Raw genomic sequence first — 21,601 nt, forward strand, 5'->3', positions numbered from 1 at the left:
GGCCTACGGGAACGCCCTTTACGCAGGAACTACTGCCAAACTTCAGAATCGCCTCCAGCGCATACAGAATGCCTCCGCACGCCTCGTCCTCAACATCCCTCGCCACAACCACACATCTGCTCACCTGATAAACCTCCACTGGCTCCCTGTCAATAAAAGAATCGCGCTCAGGCTACTCACCCACGCACACAAGGGGCTCCACAACATGGGCCCCTAATACCTCAACAGTCGACTCTCGTTCTACACCCCCACCCACCAGCTCCGCTCCACCAGCCTCGCCCTCGCCACCATCCCACGAATTCACAGAACCACCACAGGAGTAAGATCGTTCTCCTACCTGGCAGCGAAGACTTGGAACTCCCTCCCCAAACACCTACGACTGACCCAGAACCACCTCACCTTCAGGAAACACCTCAAGACCTGGCTCTTCGAGCAGTGGCAGCAAACCCCTCCCCCCCCCCCCCCCCCCCAGCGCCTTGAGACCCTCACGGGTGAGTAGCACGCTCTATAAATGTCTTGATTGAATGATTCAGTGGAGTGGGAATACAATTTTTTACCCCTTTGCTATTCAACTTTTTCACTACTGTTGTACTCTTTGGAGTAGGAACAGTAAGTTTTGCCCATCTGCTATCCAACACTTTCCGGACTGTTGCACTCACTGGAGTGGAAATGGTACTTTTTACCCCTACGCTATCCAGCACTTTCCCTCTTGTTGCATTCGCTGGAGTGGGAATGGTACATTTTAACTCTCCGCTATCCAATACTTATCCTGCTGTTGCACTCCATGGAGTGGGAATAGTCATTTTTACTCCTCTGCTATCCAACACTTTCCCTATTGTTGCACTTATAGTATTGGGCTATTTAAATGCAATGTTTTAATTTATTCTAGAATTTTTTTTATGTTAAAATAATTTGTTTCTATGTATTATTTTTATATAATTGTAATTTTTTAAATAAATAAATGATAATAGTTCATGAATTATTTTAAAGTAAATATATATGTATAAATTATGATGTTGGTGTGTTTATTTTTTAAATTAAGTTTATTTCTTATATTTTGTAAACATGTATATTAAATGTAATTTATTTTGTTAACATTAATATTAATATTTAATATATGGTATTTTATTTTATATATATATTTAAATCGATATTATTTACATCTATATTTTTATGATTCTATATTGTTGTACTTACCTGTTTTAGGTAAAGGAGTCGATATTTTTGTAGTCTACATTTTTTATTGATATTTTGAACATCAATATTTTTGTAATCGATATTCTATCAGTGAACCATCTAGGGCATCGAAGTTGTCATAGATCTGCCTTATCTTGTGGTGAAACAATGTGCTGAGTTTGGTGCAGAGGTCTTGGGAGGCTGGGACATCTGTGGTCTCGCAGTTGGGCCTGACAAACTCCTTGACGATGGTGAAAAGTTTTTTGCTGTTGTGTGCGTTGATGTTGATTCTGTTTTGGAAGGCCATTTCTTTTTGGTTTTTGAGGAGGTGGTGTGTGTTGCCGGCTGATTTGAAGGTTGCGTAGGTTTCCAGGGTTTTGTTGTTCATCCATCTCTTCGAGGCGTCGGCAGGTATGTGTAGGTGCAGGAGTGAACCAGCTGGCTTTCTTGGTGTGTTGCTTGCCGGGTCTCTTCTTGAGGGATGCTAGCGTGTCGGCGCAGTCGGAGATCCATCGATGGAGGTGGCGTATTGTGATGTTGGAGTCAGTTGGCATTGGCGCAGTGATTGTGCTGAGTGAGACTGTTGTCGAAGACTTCTAGCGGACAATGCAAATACTTACAGGGGCCTTTAGACCAGCCCAATGATAACCATGGTTTAGCTTATTTGTCACCCATGTTCTGGCTTCTTATTCAGTGTTTTTCCTTCCACTTCTCCGTGTGTCCCTCTCGTACAACATAGCTGATTACCGACCTTCCACTTGCATACTTCCACTGCCCACTTTCATGCAACTATGTGTTTTGCCTTTAGCACTCCATGGCTGTGCATGTGTTTTCTTAATATCTCCCATGTATGCTGCTTCCCCCCTCACTTCCATGCCCCTGGTCGCCATGTTGTCCTGCCCACCTCGTCCGTTGTTTTCCTCCTTTTTTTCTTTTAAATGTAACTTTGCCGCACCTCTTTAGTTGCTCCCCCATCTTGTTCCCCTTTACCATGGCTTCTTAGTGGCATTTACTTTCATCACTCCCCCTCCCACCCCACCATCATTCCTCAGCCTCTCTCTCATTGAGGTTCTCTTTCTTTTTTCCTTTTTTCCTTCTGTAACTTGCTGCTGGGCTACTTCTATTTGAAAAATGCGCCTTTGCACACATCTCATTCTTTTCCATGTATTGTGCCCGGATCGATGCCTGGCGCCTTATATAGATGTATGGACACTGTGCCAATAGGTCTCTATTGCCCGGAAAGACAATGACTTTCTCAAGGTTTGTTTCATTGTTTCTGGCCATATTTATTGACAGATCACCTTCATAGGGGTGGTATTTGTTTTTATTTACCACCCTTTACATGGAGTGTTAAAGCTTGAGGTGTCTATTCAAGCTTATGCTGAGCTCCTTCGAGCCGCAGCCAATCAATGGAGCAGGAACATTACCCCGAAGAATGCCCAGGCCCGGCTGATCCTCCATGCACCGGGAGACAGAAATGTAACGGGCAACGATGAACACACTTAATAAAAAAGACTCAAACTTACAACAGATTTATGAATAACAAATCTTCCATTTTCATATTTCATTCTACAAGGTACAACTTACAAACAAAACCAGATGCTGGTCCACAATGGAATCCATAGGAACAGGGGAAGGAGACTGAGCCCCATTGGCACCCCAAGACCACACTCAGGGCAAAATATGCCCCATGTAAATACATATTAACTAGATCAATGCTGTTCAATCTAATCAGATTTGTGAAGTTTCCAATGATTTTTGCTCAAGCACTTGTAAACACCAGCAGAACAGGGACTCCTCACAGAGGACGCCAACAGAGCCTTTAAAATGAGCCTCTGATATCACTGCACCCCCCATGTGAAAAGTATCAGATGAAAATAGGAATCCATAATCACTAATACAACCTGACTACCAACATTGGCGCCCTGTCTGGATACAAACCTGGCACTGCACAAGAGAGGCCTGATTTCACCTGCACTTCTACCAAATGACCACTGGGTGTCAGTAGAGCTCCTTTGAATGATGCTGACATTGTAAACCCTTACACACTCAAGCAGTTACTCTGCTTGTTATATACAATATGCAGTGGTGTAGCAAGGGGTGGAGGGCCGGTCAGCCCCAGGTGGCACCAGTTTTAGGGACGGCAGCTTAGTCCCACTCTTCCCTGCCGTTTCGGGGCAGCAATCTATAGTAGTGCCCCCCACCCCTGCTCTCCAATCAGCAGCCGAGGGGCAGCATATGAGAAAAATGGTGCAAGCACCCCCCCGGCACTTTGATGCCGCCGCAGCGGGGCGGCAAAGACGGGGACCGCCATGGGCGGCCAAAGTGCTAGCTATGCCACTGACAATGTGGATAAATATAATGTACTGATCTGGGGTCAATCGAGCCACACCTCTCACCCTTCGGAAGAGGTGGAATTTTAGGTTTGGTTAGACACAGTATTATCTGCCTTGCAGAGTTTGTATGATCCATACAGAGAGTGAGAGAGGGCCGAGTGCCACCCACCTCTGTTTTTGCATTTTTGTATCATTGACACACATAAATCAGAGTAACGGGGTGGACGAACGGGGACATAAGGGATTCCATCCCCTAGAATGGTGGGTTGTTGACTCTGACATTCCCCCCTCTCTCCCACCTAACCAGAACGAGTAGAGCGCTGACAAGCACCCTCTATGGCCCACGCAGGAGGAGGAATTAGGGCTCGGTTCCTTTAATTGGGCGTACGTTGAGGAAGAGGAAGGCCCGCCCCCGGATGAAGAGGAAGGCCCGCCCCCGGATGATGTTCTCCTGATCGGATAGGCCAAAAAGGAGGAAGACGAGGAATCGGCGTGTGGCATCACCCCGGAGGAGTTTGGCATGGCGAGCGGAGTCGGAGCAGAGTCGGGACAAGGTTACCGGAGCTGGGAGGCGAGCGGAATTCAGGCAGTGCCAGGAGAAGCGTTTCAGAGCAGGGAGACGAGCAACCTGGGCAAGAGTGTTGGAGCGCCAGGAGGCCAACGTCGCATGAGTCGCCGGGCCACACTCCTGGAGGAGTGTGGCTTCAGCAGGTACGTCAGGGGGTTACGAGTTGGGTGGGGAGGCGGGAAAACTCGTCTCGCTAGTAACTACCCGACTTTTCAAATACCCACTGGCTGCTTTGTAAACATCCTTTCCTGACCTCCCCCAAAACACGCTCTCCTCACTACTGCTCCTCGCACTTCCCCTGTATATAGACGTTGTGTACAAACACTTATTCAGCGGCGCTCCTCTCATCTCCTGGTAACCCCCATGGGCAATAAAACGAAGAGGACAGTGTCCTGACCCGTTGCATTATTTTGTTTTTGCATGCTCTAGCGGGACGAAGTTGAGGAGAAGCTTAACCGAGAAGAGAGCAAGACAGAAGAAGACTCCCAGAAGAAGAAACAGTTACCACGGATCCCGCAGCCTTTTCCCGGGAGAGACTCACATCAAGGAGTAAAAGGACGTTTACTGAAATAAAACCATACTTAGCAAGAACAAGTCTCCGAGCTGTAGGAGAGTAGGGTCTGCAATCCTATGATCACCCCAGATTTTTGCTTTTTGCTTCACTGGTTTACGACTTCTCTGGCTGTGGGCCTGCTAATCAGACCCACAGCCTAGCTGTTCTCTCTCTAAATTGACAACCATGTACCTTAGGTGCATTTACCAATTGGTACTGGGCCACCTTATCAGACCCTGTAACTCAGGGCATAGGTGTACCCAGGGCCTACCAGGGGCTGCAGCATGTATTATGCCACCCCTGGCTGGCCATCTAAATCTGACACAACTGGCTCTCCCGGGAGAGACTCACATCAAGGAGTAAAAGGACGTTTACTAAAATAAAACCATACTTAGCAAGAACAAGTCTCCGAGCCCTTTCTACAACCCCGCCACAATCAGCCATTGTTTCCCGTTCCATTTCTTACACATGAGCAGCTCACCTGCTCCACAGAACCTTTTACCCAGCTGAGGTCAAAATGCCTCCCCCAACATGGTCCCGACTAACCAGCATGCATAAAGGGAGACTGCCAAAGAAACTTATAAGAAAGAGAACAGTCACCAAAAACAGCATCCTGTGAGGGAGCGACGGGCTCAGGAATGGAACGGGAAGACCTGGTCTCGGAGTAATGAAGATTACTGGTAAATACCTGAGCATTTCCTCCTTTTCTGTCTTCTCATCCCATTCCTAAAACATGAGCCCACACAGATGCTTATGGTGATTGGTCCAAACATAAACCAATGTTGATGCAACACACTTTAATGCAAAAACAACAGCTTAAATTACAGATTATGTAAAATTTATATAACATGAGCAGCACAGCTGGAGAGGTTTCCTCTGCTACTGATCTGTCACAGGATGGACTCAGGTGAAGAGGCTGCCTGTGCTACAGATCTCTCACAGGAGACACAGGTGAAGAGGCTGCCTGTGCTACTGATCTGTCTCAGGATAGACACAGGTGAAGAGGCTGCCTGTACTACAGATCTGTTTTAGGACATACACAGGTGGAGAGGGTGTCTGTGCTACAGATCAGTCACTGGGCAGACACAGGTGGAGAGGCTGCCTGTGCTATAGATCATTCACTGGGCAGATACAGGTGGAGAAGCTGCCTGTGCTACAGGCCAGACACAGGGCAGACACAGGTGAAGAGGCTGCCTGTGCTACAGATCTGTCTCAGGGTAGACACAGGTGAAGATGCTGCCTGTACTAGATATCAGTCACAGGTTAAACACATGTGGAGTGGCTGCTTGTGCTACAGATCTGTCACAGGGCAGGCACTGGTGAAGAGGCTGCCTGTGCTACTATTCTATCACAGGAGGGACACAGGTGAAGACACTTTCTCTGCTACAGATCTGTCTCAGGGTAGACACAAATAGAGAGGCTGCCTGTGCTACAGGGCTGTCTAAGGAAAGACACAGTTGGAGAGGCTGCTTCTGTTACAGGTCTGTCTAAGGACAGGCACAGATAGAGAGGCTGCCTGTCATCGGGCAGATTGCGGCGGAGTGGTTGCCTCTGCTACAGATATGTCACAGGACATACACAGGTGGAGAGGCTGCCTGTGCCACAGATTGGTCTCAGGGCAGACACATGTGAAGATGCTGCCTGTGCCACAGATCTGTCTCAGGGTAGACACAGGTGAAGATGCTGCCTGTGTTACAGATCAGTCACAGGGTAGACACAGGTGAAGATGCTACCTGCACTATGGAGAGGCTACTTGTGCTATAGATTTGTAATAGGATGGACACAGGTAAAGAGTCTGCCTGTGCTACAGATCATTGTAGATAAACAATGGTTCTGTTGGGAGATTAGTCAATTTCTTAGTGATACTCCTTTGTGCGTGGTAGTATCAATGTATTGCACAGTATTATTTTAGAGATACTTCTTAAAACAAAAACAAATTAATATGGGGGGAGAAAAAGGAAAGAAAGGAAACAAACACACCAATATTTTTGATTTTGCAATTTTTTTTTCTTTTTTTTGAAAAACAGACATTGATTTGTCATTGTTAAAAACGGGTTGTCCAGAACATAATTGCTGTAAGTATATCAATAACAGATACCTGCCCAGGTGAATAATAATGACAGGTGATGATTTGACTATGTGGTGACACAATAATACATAAAAACAATGGATCAGTCCAAAATTCAAAGACAGTTGTTCCAACAAAAATACTGTTTTTCCCCTTTTTTTATTGAAACTTGGTGTCAGGATCGTGGGTTCTGTGACCAGCAAGGTGCCTGAAAAGTCTCACAAAGTTCGATATGCAAGGAAGTATTTGCGTTGGAGAAATAATCATATTGTCTCCAGCCTCATGTTTAGACAGTGTATGCACTGGTTATTTGACTCTGCTCAACTTGGATGCCAAGGGGTCAGTGATCGGTGTTCAGCGGCTGCAGTCTAGTGGTTGAAGTTGCGCGACTTCAGAACCGATAAACACCGCCGATTAATTCTAACCTGCGCACTTCAACTGACTTCACCCCATGAAGGATGCGCATAATTTGAAGACCGCATTCTGAGGTATTTTGAAGCTTAATTTAGAAAATAACGAGGATATTTTCTTGAATTCCACAAGAACCTACAAGCAGCTGTATCGCATGCGCATCGAGGGATCACCTATAATTTCAGCGACTCAGCGGCGCAGTGAAGATAGCGAGCCGACTGAGTTGCTGGGTTGGCGAGCGTATTTCAGGTATTTCTTGGACATAGTTTAATGGACTGCAGATACAGACTTTCAGCCACAAGCAAAGACTTTACAAAATCATATTCGAATTCTATATGAATTTAGTTTAAGAATTATTCACAATCTTTTTGGAACTTGTCAATGTCAGTTGAAAAATCAAGTTGACCTAAGGAAGCTCAGGGTCAACAGTCAGCGACATCTATAAATAACATAGGGGTGAGTTTCCATACATAAAAAATACTTAAGTGAGTATAGAGCTTCCGTTTGGGAATAGGAATAACGATATTGTGTATTTACAGATACTGCGACAGGCTAAATACAAGCTCAACATTTATATGCAGCATTCCTGAGAGGGAGGATTAAGCCCGGGTAAAAAAGGTACTTTTGGTGGAAATAAGTAAAGGTTAGAGTATTTAAAACTGTAAGAGTGTGTTCTAAGGTTTGTTGTTTATACAGGTGCAGAGCGTCCAAGCCAAGTAGCTGACACCAAAGAAAAGCGAACGGAGGCTATCTGACCGGGCAGTCTCTCTCTCTCTCTCTCTATCCACTTCCCCTTTCCCTCACACTTCAGAGGCCGCCACAAGGTATTCGGTTGGCACCTGAGGTGGGGGGGCATTGGGAGCATCGTCGGCTTCGATGGACCAGGTGTGAGCCTTCTGACACTTGGTATGGACTGATTAGTAATACAACGTAGACGTTTCGACCCTTTTGGATGGTGCTTGCTTTATCACAACCGTATCGGGTCTTCATCAGGACTAACAAGGGGAGGTGGATAACCTGATGGTTTGACGGTATCCTGCATCCATCACTGTATGGGCAGGGGGGTGTGGGGGTTTATTTGGTGTCAGCCGACACCATCAACGGCCCAAGCTTGATCGTGGTATCTTCTGCAATCAATGCTGGATATTTCTCCACCGGCCGGTGGAGAAATATGGGAGTGGGGGGTTAAGTGCCGCAGAAGCGATCACTTAAGAGTGAAGCTGCGAACGTCTGTCTCCTTCAAGATCCGGCAGTTGATCAGTCCACGAATCAACTGCCAAATCAAAGATATTGGTGTGTTTGTCCCCTTTCTTTCCTTTTTCTCCCCCATATTAATTTGTTTTCGTTTGAAGGAGTATCTCTAAAATAATACTGTGCAATACATTGATAGTACCACGCACAAGGGAGTTTCACTAAGAAATTGACTAATCTCCCGACAGAACCATTGTTTATGTACAATACTTGGAACCCAGGTTCCGAGGGTCACTGGGCCACCCCATTATATTTAATGTGCTCCAGATCAGTCACAGGGAAGACACAGGTGGAGAGGCTGCCTGTGATACACAAATTTCACAGGAGACACAGGTGGAAAGGCTGCCTGTGCTACAGGTCTATCACAAGAGAGACACAGGTGGAGAGGCTACCTGTGCTACAGATCTGCCTAAGGACAGACACATGTGAAGAGGCTGCTTCTGTTACAGGTCTGTCTAAGGTCAGAAACAGATGGAGAGGCGGCTGCTGCTACAGGTCTGCCTCAGAGCAGGCACAGATATGGATTCATTCTCCCTGGGCATATTTAAATAAACAGTTAGAATCCACTCCTTGAGATTAATGGTGTCTCCTCCACAGTGGGGAACACCTTTATGTTTTTAGGTCCCCTCACACACCAACAGGCCCCTTTGTGTCATGCTTCATCATCGGGGTCATCGTACCCCTCTGATCCTGACGTTTTGGCTCATGAGGTTTATCTACAACTCCAAAACAGTATGTTGTAAATATGAAATGGCATGAAATTGACATTTTCCCTCCTCACTTTACAGGGATATAACACAAACGTTGTCCTTTCCCTCTTTACCAACATTAGTGTTACGACCAGGAAATTATTTAAAAACATCTGATCAAAAATTTCCTCATTAAGTGTGTGTGCTCTATGTTGTGTGTCAGTGAGTCTAGTGTGTTTTTTGTAAAATAATTTTATCCCACTATAAGCACTGGAATACAGCTATAGTATGTCACCTGTAACCACTGGACATTTCACCTATGGATATGGAGAGAGAGACCACCAGAATTTTTTTTTTTTGTCTTCTTTCCTTTAGAGGTTGATCAATAGACGACGTCTTTCTTTGCTAGGTACATTACTTTTACCTGCACTGTAATTTTTCCTCACTTTTATTAGAAAATTCTGGTATTAGTTAGAGAAACGTGAGTAAGGTGGGGATTTGTGCACCCCGTCCTGAAGAAGGTGCTTCTGGCACCGAAACATGTCAACGCACACAAAAAGGAGGTAACGCACATTGTCAGCGTAGTGACCTCCCACCCTCATTTTTAACAGCACCAGCCTGCGGGCTTATTAAATAATTTTTAGTCACCCCACGAGCCAGGTTCTTTTTAACTATCACTATTTCCTAAACCCCACAATACACTCACATTTATTCAAAATACCCCCTCACCAACACCACACATAGTCTAACAAGTGCTCCCACGTCTCCGTAGGTCGCAGCACGCCGTACCCCGTAGAGGGGTACGATGACCCCGATGATGAAGCATGACACAAAGGGGCCTGTTGGTGTGTGAGGGGACCTAAAAACATAAAGGTGTTCCCCACTGTGGAGGAGACACCCTTAATCTCAAGGAGTGAATTCTAACTGTTTATTTAAATATGCCCAGGGAGAATGAATCCATTCTGATTTCTCTCTCTCCCCCTCCGATTGTTAATTACAGATAGGCTGCATGTGCTACAGATCTGTCAGAGGGCAGATTGAGGCGAAGAGGCTGCCTGTGCTACAGATCAGTCACAGGGCAGACACAGGTGAAGAGACTTCCTGTGCTACAGATCTGCCACAGGACAGACACAAGTGAAGAGGCTGCCTCTGCTACAGGTCTGCCTCAGAGCAGGCACAGATAGAGAGGCTGCCTGTGCTACAGATCTATCAGAGGGCAGATTGAGGATAAGATGCTGCCTGGGCTACAGATCAGTCACATGGAAGACACAGGTGAAGTTGCTGCCTGCATACAGATCAGTCACGGGTTAGACACATGTGAAGTGGTTGCCTGTGCTACAGATCTGTCACAGGATAGACACAGGTAAAGAATCTGCTTGTGCTACATATCTGTCACAGGGCAGACGCAGGTGAAGAGGCTGCCTGTGCTACAGATCTGTGTCAGGGTAGACACAGGTGAAGAGGCTACCTGCACTACAGATTAGTCACGGGTTAGACACATGTGGAGTGGCTGCCTGTGCTACAGATCTGTCACAGGAAGGACACAGGTAAAGAATCTGCTTGTGCTACATATCTTTCACAGGACAGACACAGGTAAAGAGGCTGCCTGTGCTACAATTCTATCACAAGAAGGACACAGATGAGGAGGCTTCCTCTGCTACAGATCTGTCTCAAGGTAGACACAAGTAGAGAGACTGCCTGTGCTACAGATCTGTCACAGTAGACACAGGTGGAGAGGCGGCCTGTGCTACAGATCTATCACAGGAGAGACACAGGGGGACAGACTACAGGTCTGCCTTAGAGCAGGCACAGACAGAGAGGCTGCCTGTGCTACAGATCTGTTACAGGACAGACACAGGTGGAGAGGCTGCCTGCGCTACAGATCTGTCTCAGGATAGACACAGGTGCGTGTATTCTCTGGGCAGACACGGGCGAGAGGCCTTTAGTGCCGTCCTGTCAAGTGGCAGCCTACAGAGAGCTATTGGTACACTTAGAAAGAACACAGGATCTCTGGGAGCTGCACAGGTGAATGATCACAGGCCGGCCCGCTCAGTCTGCTAAAGAATCTTCAGCTAATTAGAGAGAGTCTGACTTGGGGTGATGTCCTTAGATAGAACCACCAAAAAAGGTTCACTCTGTGGAATAGGCACTACTGCTGCTCCCTAGAACAGTGATTAAACTGGTCACAGCGGACCTGTGTGGCAAGCAAGTGTATGCTTCATTCTCTAAATTACAGTTTCTGACAGGGTTTGGGAGTAACTATGTGCCTGCTACGCACATTCATGTTCCCACTGCCCCTCCTGCCATTAAAAATATAAGTAGAGGTGTGACACTCCTATGCACTTCTAGGTAAAACTGAACTCTTTGTAACTCACAGCAATCATTGTACGGTGTCCATCTGTCTGTCCTATCAGTTTGTATCCCCGGTCAAGAGGTACTACGCAGCCACATGCTTCATGCATTTTTACATAGTTTACTTACTCTAATTTCATCAGTTCCTCAGTCAAGCTTGCTCTCTGTCTAGGGGACATCCTGGCAAAGATGACTCCATTCAGCAGAAACTGGAAGAAAGAGCAAAAGGAGAACAGGTTACTCTTTGCAATACAACAGGATCCCAGTGTGTCGATTTATAATAATAAGTACAACAGATAATGGATCATCCTTAGGTGATCATAACACCTTTAGTTCCACAATTATACTTATTCTATCAAACTCAGAAAGGTGAAAAGCTGAATAGATGTGACAGGATTCAAACATGTAACCTTCAGCTTGCACACAGGCATCACCTGTGAATGGCGTTTGAAACTCACAGACTGTGTCCAGCACTGGGATTAGCGGAGGAGACGCTTGGCTTGTAACACACGAGATTGTACCAAGCACTGGGATTCGATGATGTGACTCTGCCTTGTGGTTTCTGCATACAAGATTGTGTTCTGCACTGGGGTTTCGCTGCAGACACAGTTACTCACTCACACAGAGAGACAGTCATACAACCATTCAGACACTTACACAGGTACTCATTCACCGTACAACCACTTCACACAACCAGTCACTCATCCATAAAGCTAATCACAGATCCTCTCAGTCTGCTGTACGGCCACTCACACAGCCACTCACTTAACCAGACAGGCACTCACACAGGCATTAACTCATCCATACGTATTCTCACACAAGTACTCAGTCACCCATGCAGCCAATAACAAACTCAGTCACACACTTATGCAATTACTCATTTTTATATACACACACAGCCAAACAGTTTATCTTTTTTTAACCATGGAAGGCAGTTCTGAGAAGAACCTTTTTTTCTTCTTTTTTTTCTGGAACTGTGTTTTTTTCCCTAATACTTTGCCCTTTTTTTGTATTTCTTCTTAAATAAAATGGCAACAAGGGGAAACAAACCTAACCACTAAAACAGTGGAGGAAACTGGGGTAAATTGAAAAATAGATTAACAGGAATGTTGCCTTGCTGTTCCCAAAATCACATCAGCAAATTGCTCACCGGCTGTCAGGGTGGTGTTGTACGGAAGGCATAAGAACCTTAACTCAGGAGATATTTGTGGGCGTCTCCTCTCCATTTCCACTGGAACTATCTCTCCAGGAGCAGATGATGCAGCCCTGGAGGTTGGTGGCTCCCTCTCCTGCACTCTCCTTCCGTCACTTAAGTTGGTTTTATGGTACTTTTTCAAGTGGGGCAACATGCTTGTTGTAGCACATGAATATTGTTCTGCTGTCTCACTTCATAGGGTGTTATTGCACAAGGTGCACATGACATTTTGTGCCACTGTTTTTGATTCACCAAATGGAATGAGGAAAATATCCTGCGCTATGCTCTGCTTCTTAGCTAGTGGTTCCTCATCAGGATAGTCTTCCGGTGCTGCTGGTAACGCCTGCTCCTCAGCATCTTGATAAGCTTCCTCCTCACCTTTTCCTGACACCATTTTATGTTAGCAAAAATGCCCAAAAAATACTGGCACCAGAGTTCTGCACTCAAAGTACAGTTGACTTCCAAGAATGAACCAAGTAGCAATTGGAACCTTGAAGAAGGCAGGAATGGATGGGAACTTCACATAGACACAAGATCTTCGTGAATACCAAAGTCATCGCAATTACGGCATCATCATGAAAACAGGGGATACATTTTTTTGAAAACCGGAACATACTTATCACAATAATCTGATACAAATTTGTGATGATTAATTTAAAAAATTGAGTTATTAATCCTCTGAAACAAATTAGAAGGACAGCCACAGAGAAATACAATAATGGGTGATCTATCGTGCCGGGGAGGTATATAATATGTAGTAGACATTTGCACAATGACAAAATAGCAAAACATTTCCCGGCACAAAATAACGCAAATGAGTACACATTTTCCAAAAAACTGGAGCCTCGTCTTAAAAAATTAGTTTTCATTCTGGTCCTCATGTTCATTTTACAAAAATTCAACCTCAATGTGAAATATTTACAAATATAAACATAGCATGTGCCCCAGGTAATGCTCCACTTGAGAAACATGGGAACAAAACTGTCTTCTTAGGTTGGGAGAATAGAAATCAAAAATATTCCCTATAAAAATCTTTATTGAAAAAAGATCGGAAATGATTAACAAAAGTGAATGTGTCAAAAGTATACTGGACACAAATCTGAACTTCAGTGAGTATGACGAACGAGTTCTTTAATGACATCTCCTTCTATGAGCAGAGAGCAGGGTTCTGTCCTTTAAATACAATTAGGGCATAAGTATGAGTTTGGCGGTCCACTGGACTGCCGAATCCGTGGTGGCGGTCCATGAACCAATAGACTGGGGGTCCGCCCGTCGTATTCCAGTTTGGCGGTTGGACTGCCACTGGACCTCTGTGTCTGCTGGGGATCCTGGATCCTGTCAGGCTGAGTAATACGCTGACCGTGCCGCTGCAGAACTGCTAGGCATATTACGAGTTGCCTCACCGCCAGCCTTTCCATGGTGGTGAGGCCACAAAAGGGCCCCAAGCAGAGCCCCCTGCCACTACAGGGACTGGGGTTTGATGCAGGGGTGCACATGGTGTGCCCCCATGCAAATGTGCACCCCAGTTCCTGCATGGTGCAGCATGTACCACATGGTGCACGCCACACCATGCAGGAATGTGCTGAGAGGGTGTCACAGCCGTGCCTTTCTGAGCGCATAATTACGATCCGACCGCACATGGTGTGGTTGCATACTCTAATTTCCCTATGGAACCTTGTGCTGTGACCATAAACCGGCCGTAGCACAAGCTCCCATAGAGAAATGGGACTTTGAGCGAAACCTTGCACAGTGTGGCAGGCACTCTGTGCAGGGATTCACAGTTGGACACCAAAGGTGCCCCAGCAGCCCACAAACAGAGGTGGCAGGGTGGGAGGGCAATACTAGGTGTCCCCAATGTCACTTTCTGACAGGCTTACCATGTCGGACAACCCAACATGTAAAGCCTATCGGAAACTGACATCAAAATCCCTATGGCACAATCGAGTTAACTGTACTTTTACGCATCCAAAGTCTCGATAAATTCAATGCCCCATTCACAAGTTGGTACTAACAGCCCACATCACCACTTTTCCAGCTATAGCATTGTCAAAAAATATTGCCACGGATGACCCCGGCAACTATCACTAATGAGATGTAGAGTAGGTGTTCCCGAGCACAAAGCAGTGACAACACCACTCCACAGCATTCTCAATGACCAGACAGATCAGCGATAAGAAGACAAAACAGGCGATAAGGCATGTTAGCTGTAGAAAACTAACACCTGCTCTGACCTGGTGTAAAGTCGGATGACAACGAACAGCAGCCAAGAGAGCACAGCCCATAGATACACCTGAAGACTAACAGATGCCATGAAGCCACTGATCATGCAGCACAGAGCCCCAAAAGGGCCACAACACCCGCCACCACCACCCCAACCCCAACCCCCAGGACCTCTAACCTCCTGGACACCCCTGCACCCCACCCGGACCACCACAGAGGCAGGGCAGACCAAGACAGCGGACCTTCAGAAAACGCAGCAACCTCATAGACCCAACACCAGAGAATGCCATTGCCCACCACAGGCTCAAAAAGACAACCATCCTACGCATCCTGACAACGGTTACCCACAGGCTGATGGTACCAACACAGCAGACAACCAACATCCCTCCGCTGATAAAGCTGCTGGCTGTGCTGCACCTGCTGGCCTCTGGGACCTACCAACCAACAACCGCCAGAGTCAGAGGAGTCAGCCCTATCACAGTACCTCACAACTGTCTTGGATGCCATCATCAGCTTGGTACCCCAGTACCCATACTCCCCCCACACTGCGCATGAACAGCTGGAGACCAAGCAAGGCGTTTAAGTCATAGCAGGCTTCCTGCACGAGTCAGGGGCATTTGACTGCACACATGTCCTACTCGTGCCCCCAATTAACTCAACAGAAAGCACACGCATTCCATCAATGTGCAGGCAACAGTGGACCACCTGGGAATCACCACCAATGTCGCTGCCAACTACCCAGGCAGGGTGCATGATTCCTACTTCTTTCGACAGTCCATCATCAACCAGCTCTAACAGGATGGCACCCAGGGAAATACACTGCTTGTTCGCAAGTACCAAATAAACACACCACACCCCCCAACTCCACAATCATGCAAATCACAAGTATGGGAATGCACACGTAACATTCTCACATTCAACATGCCACACAACATGCCCACCCACAGACACAACAGCATAACATACTGCGGCAACCTGGACTAGCCATGTACATGAGCCATCAACTGAGGTTCCGTGATTCTGAACCCGTTCAATAAAGGTTGTCGTATCTAGACGATTTTGGTATCAGCGGACCGCAAATGACGAGTGCGGTATGTACGAGTGTTTTCGTCATAATCGATCAATGAGAACACTGCGTATTCATGGATTTCGTTTAGACCTTCAGGTTCCATTTTGTGTATGGCAGCCATTTTGTGTGATTGCCCTCACATAGGCCGATGACTATGGCCAAACGAGTCCTTGGGACACGTACACCGTTAGCTGACTTTTGTGTGACCTGGACGAGCTGACCTCGTTGAGCCACTTCCTTGTTAGGCAGCTGGTCAGATAGAGATCAAAGAGCAGGACATTGCTGAGTTTATGGTACATGCACACACCCTTCTATCTTGCTTCTCATCTGCTTCTGTTCCTTCCTTTATGGCTTAATTACTGATTTGGGTTGAGGTCTTTATGATGGGTCCGTCCGGCCTGTTCGAGCAGGAATGTTAGATTTTGCTTGGTCATTTCTGGTGGGCTGGACAACAGAAAGTGGGTTTGTCGTTATGCGATATGTTTGAAATGTCACAGTTCGATTGGTCAGTTTGTATGTAATCGATGCTAGCCAGGAATGTGAATTTTAGCATAAAAGACGATGCTTCGCTCTATGAATTTGTGCAGTCTCTAGCGAACCACCCGTGTTGTGCTTCGTAGACCTCTGTTCCTGGTTGCAGGCAATAAATTTGTTCTTTGACGTCACCGAGAAGTGTCCTGTGTCTCTGTTTGCCAAGGCAGGGGAATCTGAAGACATTGGGCATTTTCCCTGGCGCCGCTGGGTTCTAAAACCCGGTTCTTCAGTTGGCGCCCAACTTGGGGCGATTTCAGCGGTACCAGTCCAAGCCTGAAGATCGTGAGGAGCATTGTGTGAAAATTCTGGAGGAAGGCCTGCCACTTCATCGACCCCTGTATGTCGTTGTGGTCCGAAAGTCTTTGCTGCGAGGTTCCCCGCTTTCCGACGGCTACGAAGGACTGCTGCCCTGACTGTCGCCCTGTCTTGGAGCCATTAGACGATTTGTAGAGCGAGACAATAGACGGGTCTTCTGGCGATGCCATCGACATTTCAGTTAAGTATGAGTGGAGCGTCTCCCAGTCCTTAGTTTGTTTGGTATCCAATCGGGATTCTTTGATTTGGTACCTGCAGGCCCCAAAGCCAAGGGACTCGTGAATTCGCGAGACTATCGTTTTTGATATTCCCTTGAAGTTTGAAGCTAGACTAGAGAGCGAAGATGCCTGGTCTTAGCAGACTTGGAAAGATAATTTGTTGTGGTTGTAAAAGGGATTCCCGATTGGAGGACTCGTGTCCGGTTCCTCCGATTGGAACTCCGACCTATGAGCTCTACGTAAAACATGGAGTGAGCCTCATCACGTATAATGAAGCATGGATCAAATATACCCGAAAAGACGGTGTCCTACAGTGGCCCCGTTATGGTAGCTTTGAAACCGAGATTTTAGACAATCTCGAAGTTAAAACTGTTCAAGAAGAAAGTCCGGCCAGCGATGTTTGACTCTTTCCGCATATGGCGAAAGGAAGCCAAACAGAAAGAAATTAAGTTAGCGAATCGAAATAAACGAGAACGAGGTATGTCAATGGTGTAAGCTGCTATACAGTTTAGGGATAATGAAGAAGAACAAGAAAGCGAACAGATGCCTAGGCAGCGTAAATTGGCGGAAGACAAGTGCTATCCAGCTTTGCCGCTTCAACAGCCGCAAGATAAGAAAGATCTTGTGAAAGATCCTTTACTGTCGCACCTATTGAGTTCACCACCTCCTTATGTGCAAAGTGCTACAGCACCTCCACAACCTATAGTTGCGCAACCTCCGGTTGCTTTGCCTCCTGTGGTTCCTCAGCAGCCTGCTCCTCTTCCGTTGGCTCCTGTTCCTTTGGCGCAGCCTTCTCAAGGGCCGCCGCCTTTGCTACCTCCTTGTTCTGCTACTCCTACACCTGTATTGTCTACTTCTTCTGTTACTGCTCCTATGTATGCTTCTGCTCACCCTGTGTTTCCTTCTGTTCTTTTGAACACTTCTCCTTCTGTTCGACAGAGAGTGACTGACACTGTTGCTGGTTTCTTTTCTCCTCTGCTTGGTTCATTGGGTATGTCTCCTGTTGCAGAGCGTAAGCAATTGCGTAGTCAATTGCCTGGTGCTCATGAGCGGACAGTGTTGGATCACTTAGCGCGTAAATGGGTTACGTATCCTTCGCACTATAGTCTCGAGTGTGTTATGGATGTTTCAGTCAATAGGGAGCACCGACACAGCAATATGTTTTTGATATGATGTGTTCCTTCCTTCGTGAACAATGGGAAGATGGTGAGTTAAGACAAGCTCCGTCTGAGTTGTTCCGTATACGATCTGAGTTTGCAAAGGGAACTCTAGTGGGTCTCGATGTTGAGAAAGCAGTTGTGACGTTGTTGTCGTTTAGGAATGAATCTCCTTCTCAGCGATTGTTTGAACCTGATTCTTCAGTTAGGAGAAAGGCGTGACAATATCCGATGAGAGAGGTTCCCCCAGTTTGGAGACCTGGTGATGCAAATGCTAATCCAGATATTCCGCCACACTTTCAGCGTGTTTGGGTACATGTTCCATGGAAACGTGCTGAAGTTTTAGCCCTTAAGCAGACTTTGCCTGATCCACGTAAAAATCCTGCAGGGTATTATAAGGAATTATCACAGACTGCGGATTCATGCATTATGAATTTGGCTGGTATAGACATGTTGTTTGGGAATGTTGTTCCACAGCCTTTATAGGGATTGATTCGTCACACGGATCATGCACAGGAATTAGGTGATACATGGAATAATCTTAGAGCCGCAGATGCTAGACAAGTAGGTGGTGCTAAACCAGAGAATGTGATTGCTGACCTTCCTGGTAAGATTATTAATTATATGATGACTATGATGCCTGCTATGCGTGTTAATTGGGACAAGTTGTCTGTATGCAAGCAGAAGAAAGACGAAAGCGTGTGAGACTTTTTCACTAGATTCGAAGAGACGTTTATCGATCACAGTGGTCAGGATGAGTACAGAAGGTGGTCAACGGTTGTTCGTTGACAAGTTTGTGCATAATTTGCTTCCAGAATTGTGCAATAAGTTGAAGGATTTCGAGAGTGCTTGGGCTGTTTCTACGTCAGCGCAGATTTTGGCTACTGCCCAGTACTACAAAAATAGAGATAAGGATGAGAAAGAGAAAGCGGATAGGAAGACTAAGGAATTGAAGACTAAAGTTCATCTACAGCAAGCTAAACCGCCTCGTAATATTCAGTGCAATTATCAGCAACCTCAGCAATATCAGAGAAACTCACGAAGGTTGAGTCTTCTGAACCGCGTTTTCCTGTAGGCCCTAATCAGTGTGCGTATTGCAAAGAAGAGGGTCATTTCAAGAGTAGTTGTCCGGTTCTGTTACAGCGCACGAATGGTGCTTCGGGTGTCAGAGGTCGAGGTGTTCAACAAGCTCCTAGAGGTAGAGGTCGTGGTCAAAATGCGCGTCCTTTGCCTCCACAGAATTCTATGAATAGCTTTGATCAGCAGAATGGTGCGTCTGGTAGGACGGCTCAGTACTATGCGGATGATTACTATGTCGAAGGTGAGAATGTGGATGGTAATGATTGCTAGGACAGCCATGGACAAAGAGAGGGAGTTGTTTCAGTTCCAGTAGATCAGAGTGGACCCTATGTTGAAGTAGTTGCATCAGGTGTGTCAGAGCCTTTTCTGTTGGATACTGGTGCTGCAAAGAGTTCTATTATGCACTCTAAACTCCCTGGCGCACCTTTGTCTGGCTTAATGAATGTTTCAGTAGGTTTTTCTGGCGCCTCGGTTACGAATCCGATTTCTGGTCCATTGTCTATTTCTGTTGGACCTTGTGAATTCGAAGCACCCCTTATTCTGATGACAGGTTATGGTGAGAACTTGTTGGGATTGGATTTGTTGAAGAGATTGTATGCAACACTATATTGTTCTCCTTCAGGAGTATACCTTGTGTTGGGTAAGAGAGTGATCTCTCCGATGTATTTATCTAAAGATCGACTTCCACCTGAATTGTCTTCTCTCCCTGATACTCTTTGGGCTACTGGTCCGAATGATGTGGGTCTCTTGGAGATTCCGTCATATGTTGTGACGTTGAAAGCAAATGCTAGATTGCCACGTTTTCCGCAATATCGAATTTTCAGTGATGGTGAAAGAGCACTTCTGGCGATCATCTATGATCTGATTGAGAAAGGTGTGATTGAGGAAACGAGATGTAATGTGTGCAATAGTCCAGTTTTGCCTGTTCTGAAAAGAACTGATTCTTCACAGCCTCCTGTATATAGGTTTGTGATTGATCTTTGCGAGGTGAATAAGATTGTAGTTCCGCAATTTCCTGTTGAGCCTGATATCACCGCTTTACTGACTTTGATCCCGGCTACAGCCACGTGGTTTTTGGTGATTGACTTGAAGAATGCTTTCTTTAGTATCCCGATTGCCGTGGAGAGTAGAGATATTTTTGGCTTCTCTTTAGGAGGACGTAGTTTCCGGTTTAAGCGCGCTCCTCAAGGCTATTGTGAGAGTCCATCTATCTATAGTCAGGCTTTGAAAACACAACTTGATTTGCTTGTTTTACCTGATGGTGCTGCTCTTATCCAGTACGTCGATGATCTGTTAGTTGCGGCTGACAATGAAGAGATCTGTAGGGAGGCTACTTTGTTGTTGTTACGTCATTTGTCTGATTTCCATCATAAGGTTTCTCTTTCGAAGTTGCAATATTGTCGACAAGAAGTTACCTACTTAGGTCACCTCTTATCTAAGGAGGGAAGGAAACTGACCCCAGAAAGAATTCAAGCTATTGCGAAAATGAGTGTGCCTACGACACAGAGAGAAGTACGTGCTTTCCTGGGTATTACATCGTACTGTAGACAGTGGATCCCTAATTTTCCATTGCTTGCAAAACCTTTGATAGCTCTTACTGTTAAGGATACTCCAAATCCTATTCCTTGGACTGAAGAGTGTCAGAAGAGCTTTTCAGAATTACGCAATGCGTTGTGTTCGGCTCCTGTGTTGGGTACTCCCGACTACAGTAAGCCGTTTACATTGTATGTCCACGAGAGAGAGGGATGTGCATTGTCAGTTTTGACTCAACAGTTTGGCGATAAGCAGCGTCCATGTGCTTATTTTTTGTCGACCTTGGATCCGGTAGCTAGAGCTTTGCCGAGTTGTTTGAGAGCTACAGCAGCAGCGGCTGTTTCAATTCGACAGTCTGCTGGTTTGGTTATGGACAATACACTGATTGTGATGGTTCCACATGCAGTGGATACCTTGTTGAATCGTACCAAGACACAGCACTTAACTAGTGCTCGGTTGTCAGGTTACGAATTGACCTTGTTAGCGAGTCATGACAGAGGAAGAAAAGAAAGGGAGGATAGACCTTAGGGATACTCCTCTTCCAGAGTGTGATGGTACCTTATGGGCTGATGGTTCGTGCTTCAAGCTTCCGAATGGTAATACGACTGTGGCATATGCTGTTACGACTTTGCATACGATTGTTGAAGCTGCACGTATCCCACATAATTCAGCGCAAGTAGCAGAGTTGATTGCATTGACAAGAGCGTGTGTGTTGTCGAAAGGAAAACGAGTGACTGTGTATACCGATAGCCAGTACGCGTTCGGTGTGGCTCATAGTTTTGGGCGTTTGTGGAAAGAACGTCGGTTCCTGACTTCGCATGGAAGCAAGATTCAGCATGGTCAGTTAGTGAATGAACTTCTTGAATCTCTTACTTT

General features: G+C 46.0%; 1 protein-coding gene across 1 annotated transcript in view; it reads right to left on the reverse strand.

The window, feature by feature from the left end:
- The window catches only part of LOC147700479 (putative cation-transporting ATPase 13A4), a 941,662-nt gene that overhangs the window by 200,700 nt on the left and 719,361 nt on the right, over positions 1 to 21,601 (reverse strand). The window contains exon 21 of the mRNA XM_086929645.1: positions 11,534 to 11,613. Within this exon, the coding sequence (XP_086785771.1) occupies positions 11,534 to 11,613 (80 nt within the window). The remainder of the gene's footprint in view (positions 1 to 11,533; positions 11,614 to 21,601) is intronic.

Source organism: Lissotriton vulgaris, chromosome 7 (genome assembly GCF_964263255.1).
Source record: "Lissotriton vulgaris chromosome 7, aLisVul1.2, whole genome shotgun sequence".
Lineage (NCBI taxonomy): Eukaryota > Metazoa > Chordata > Amphibia > Caudata > Salamandridae > Lissotriton > Lissotriton vulgaris.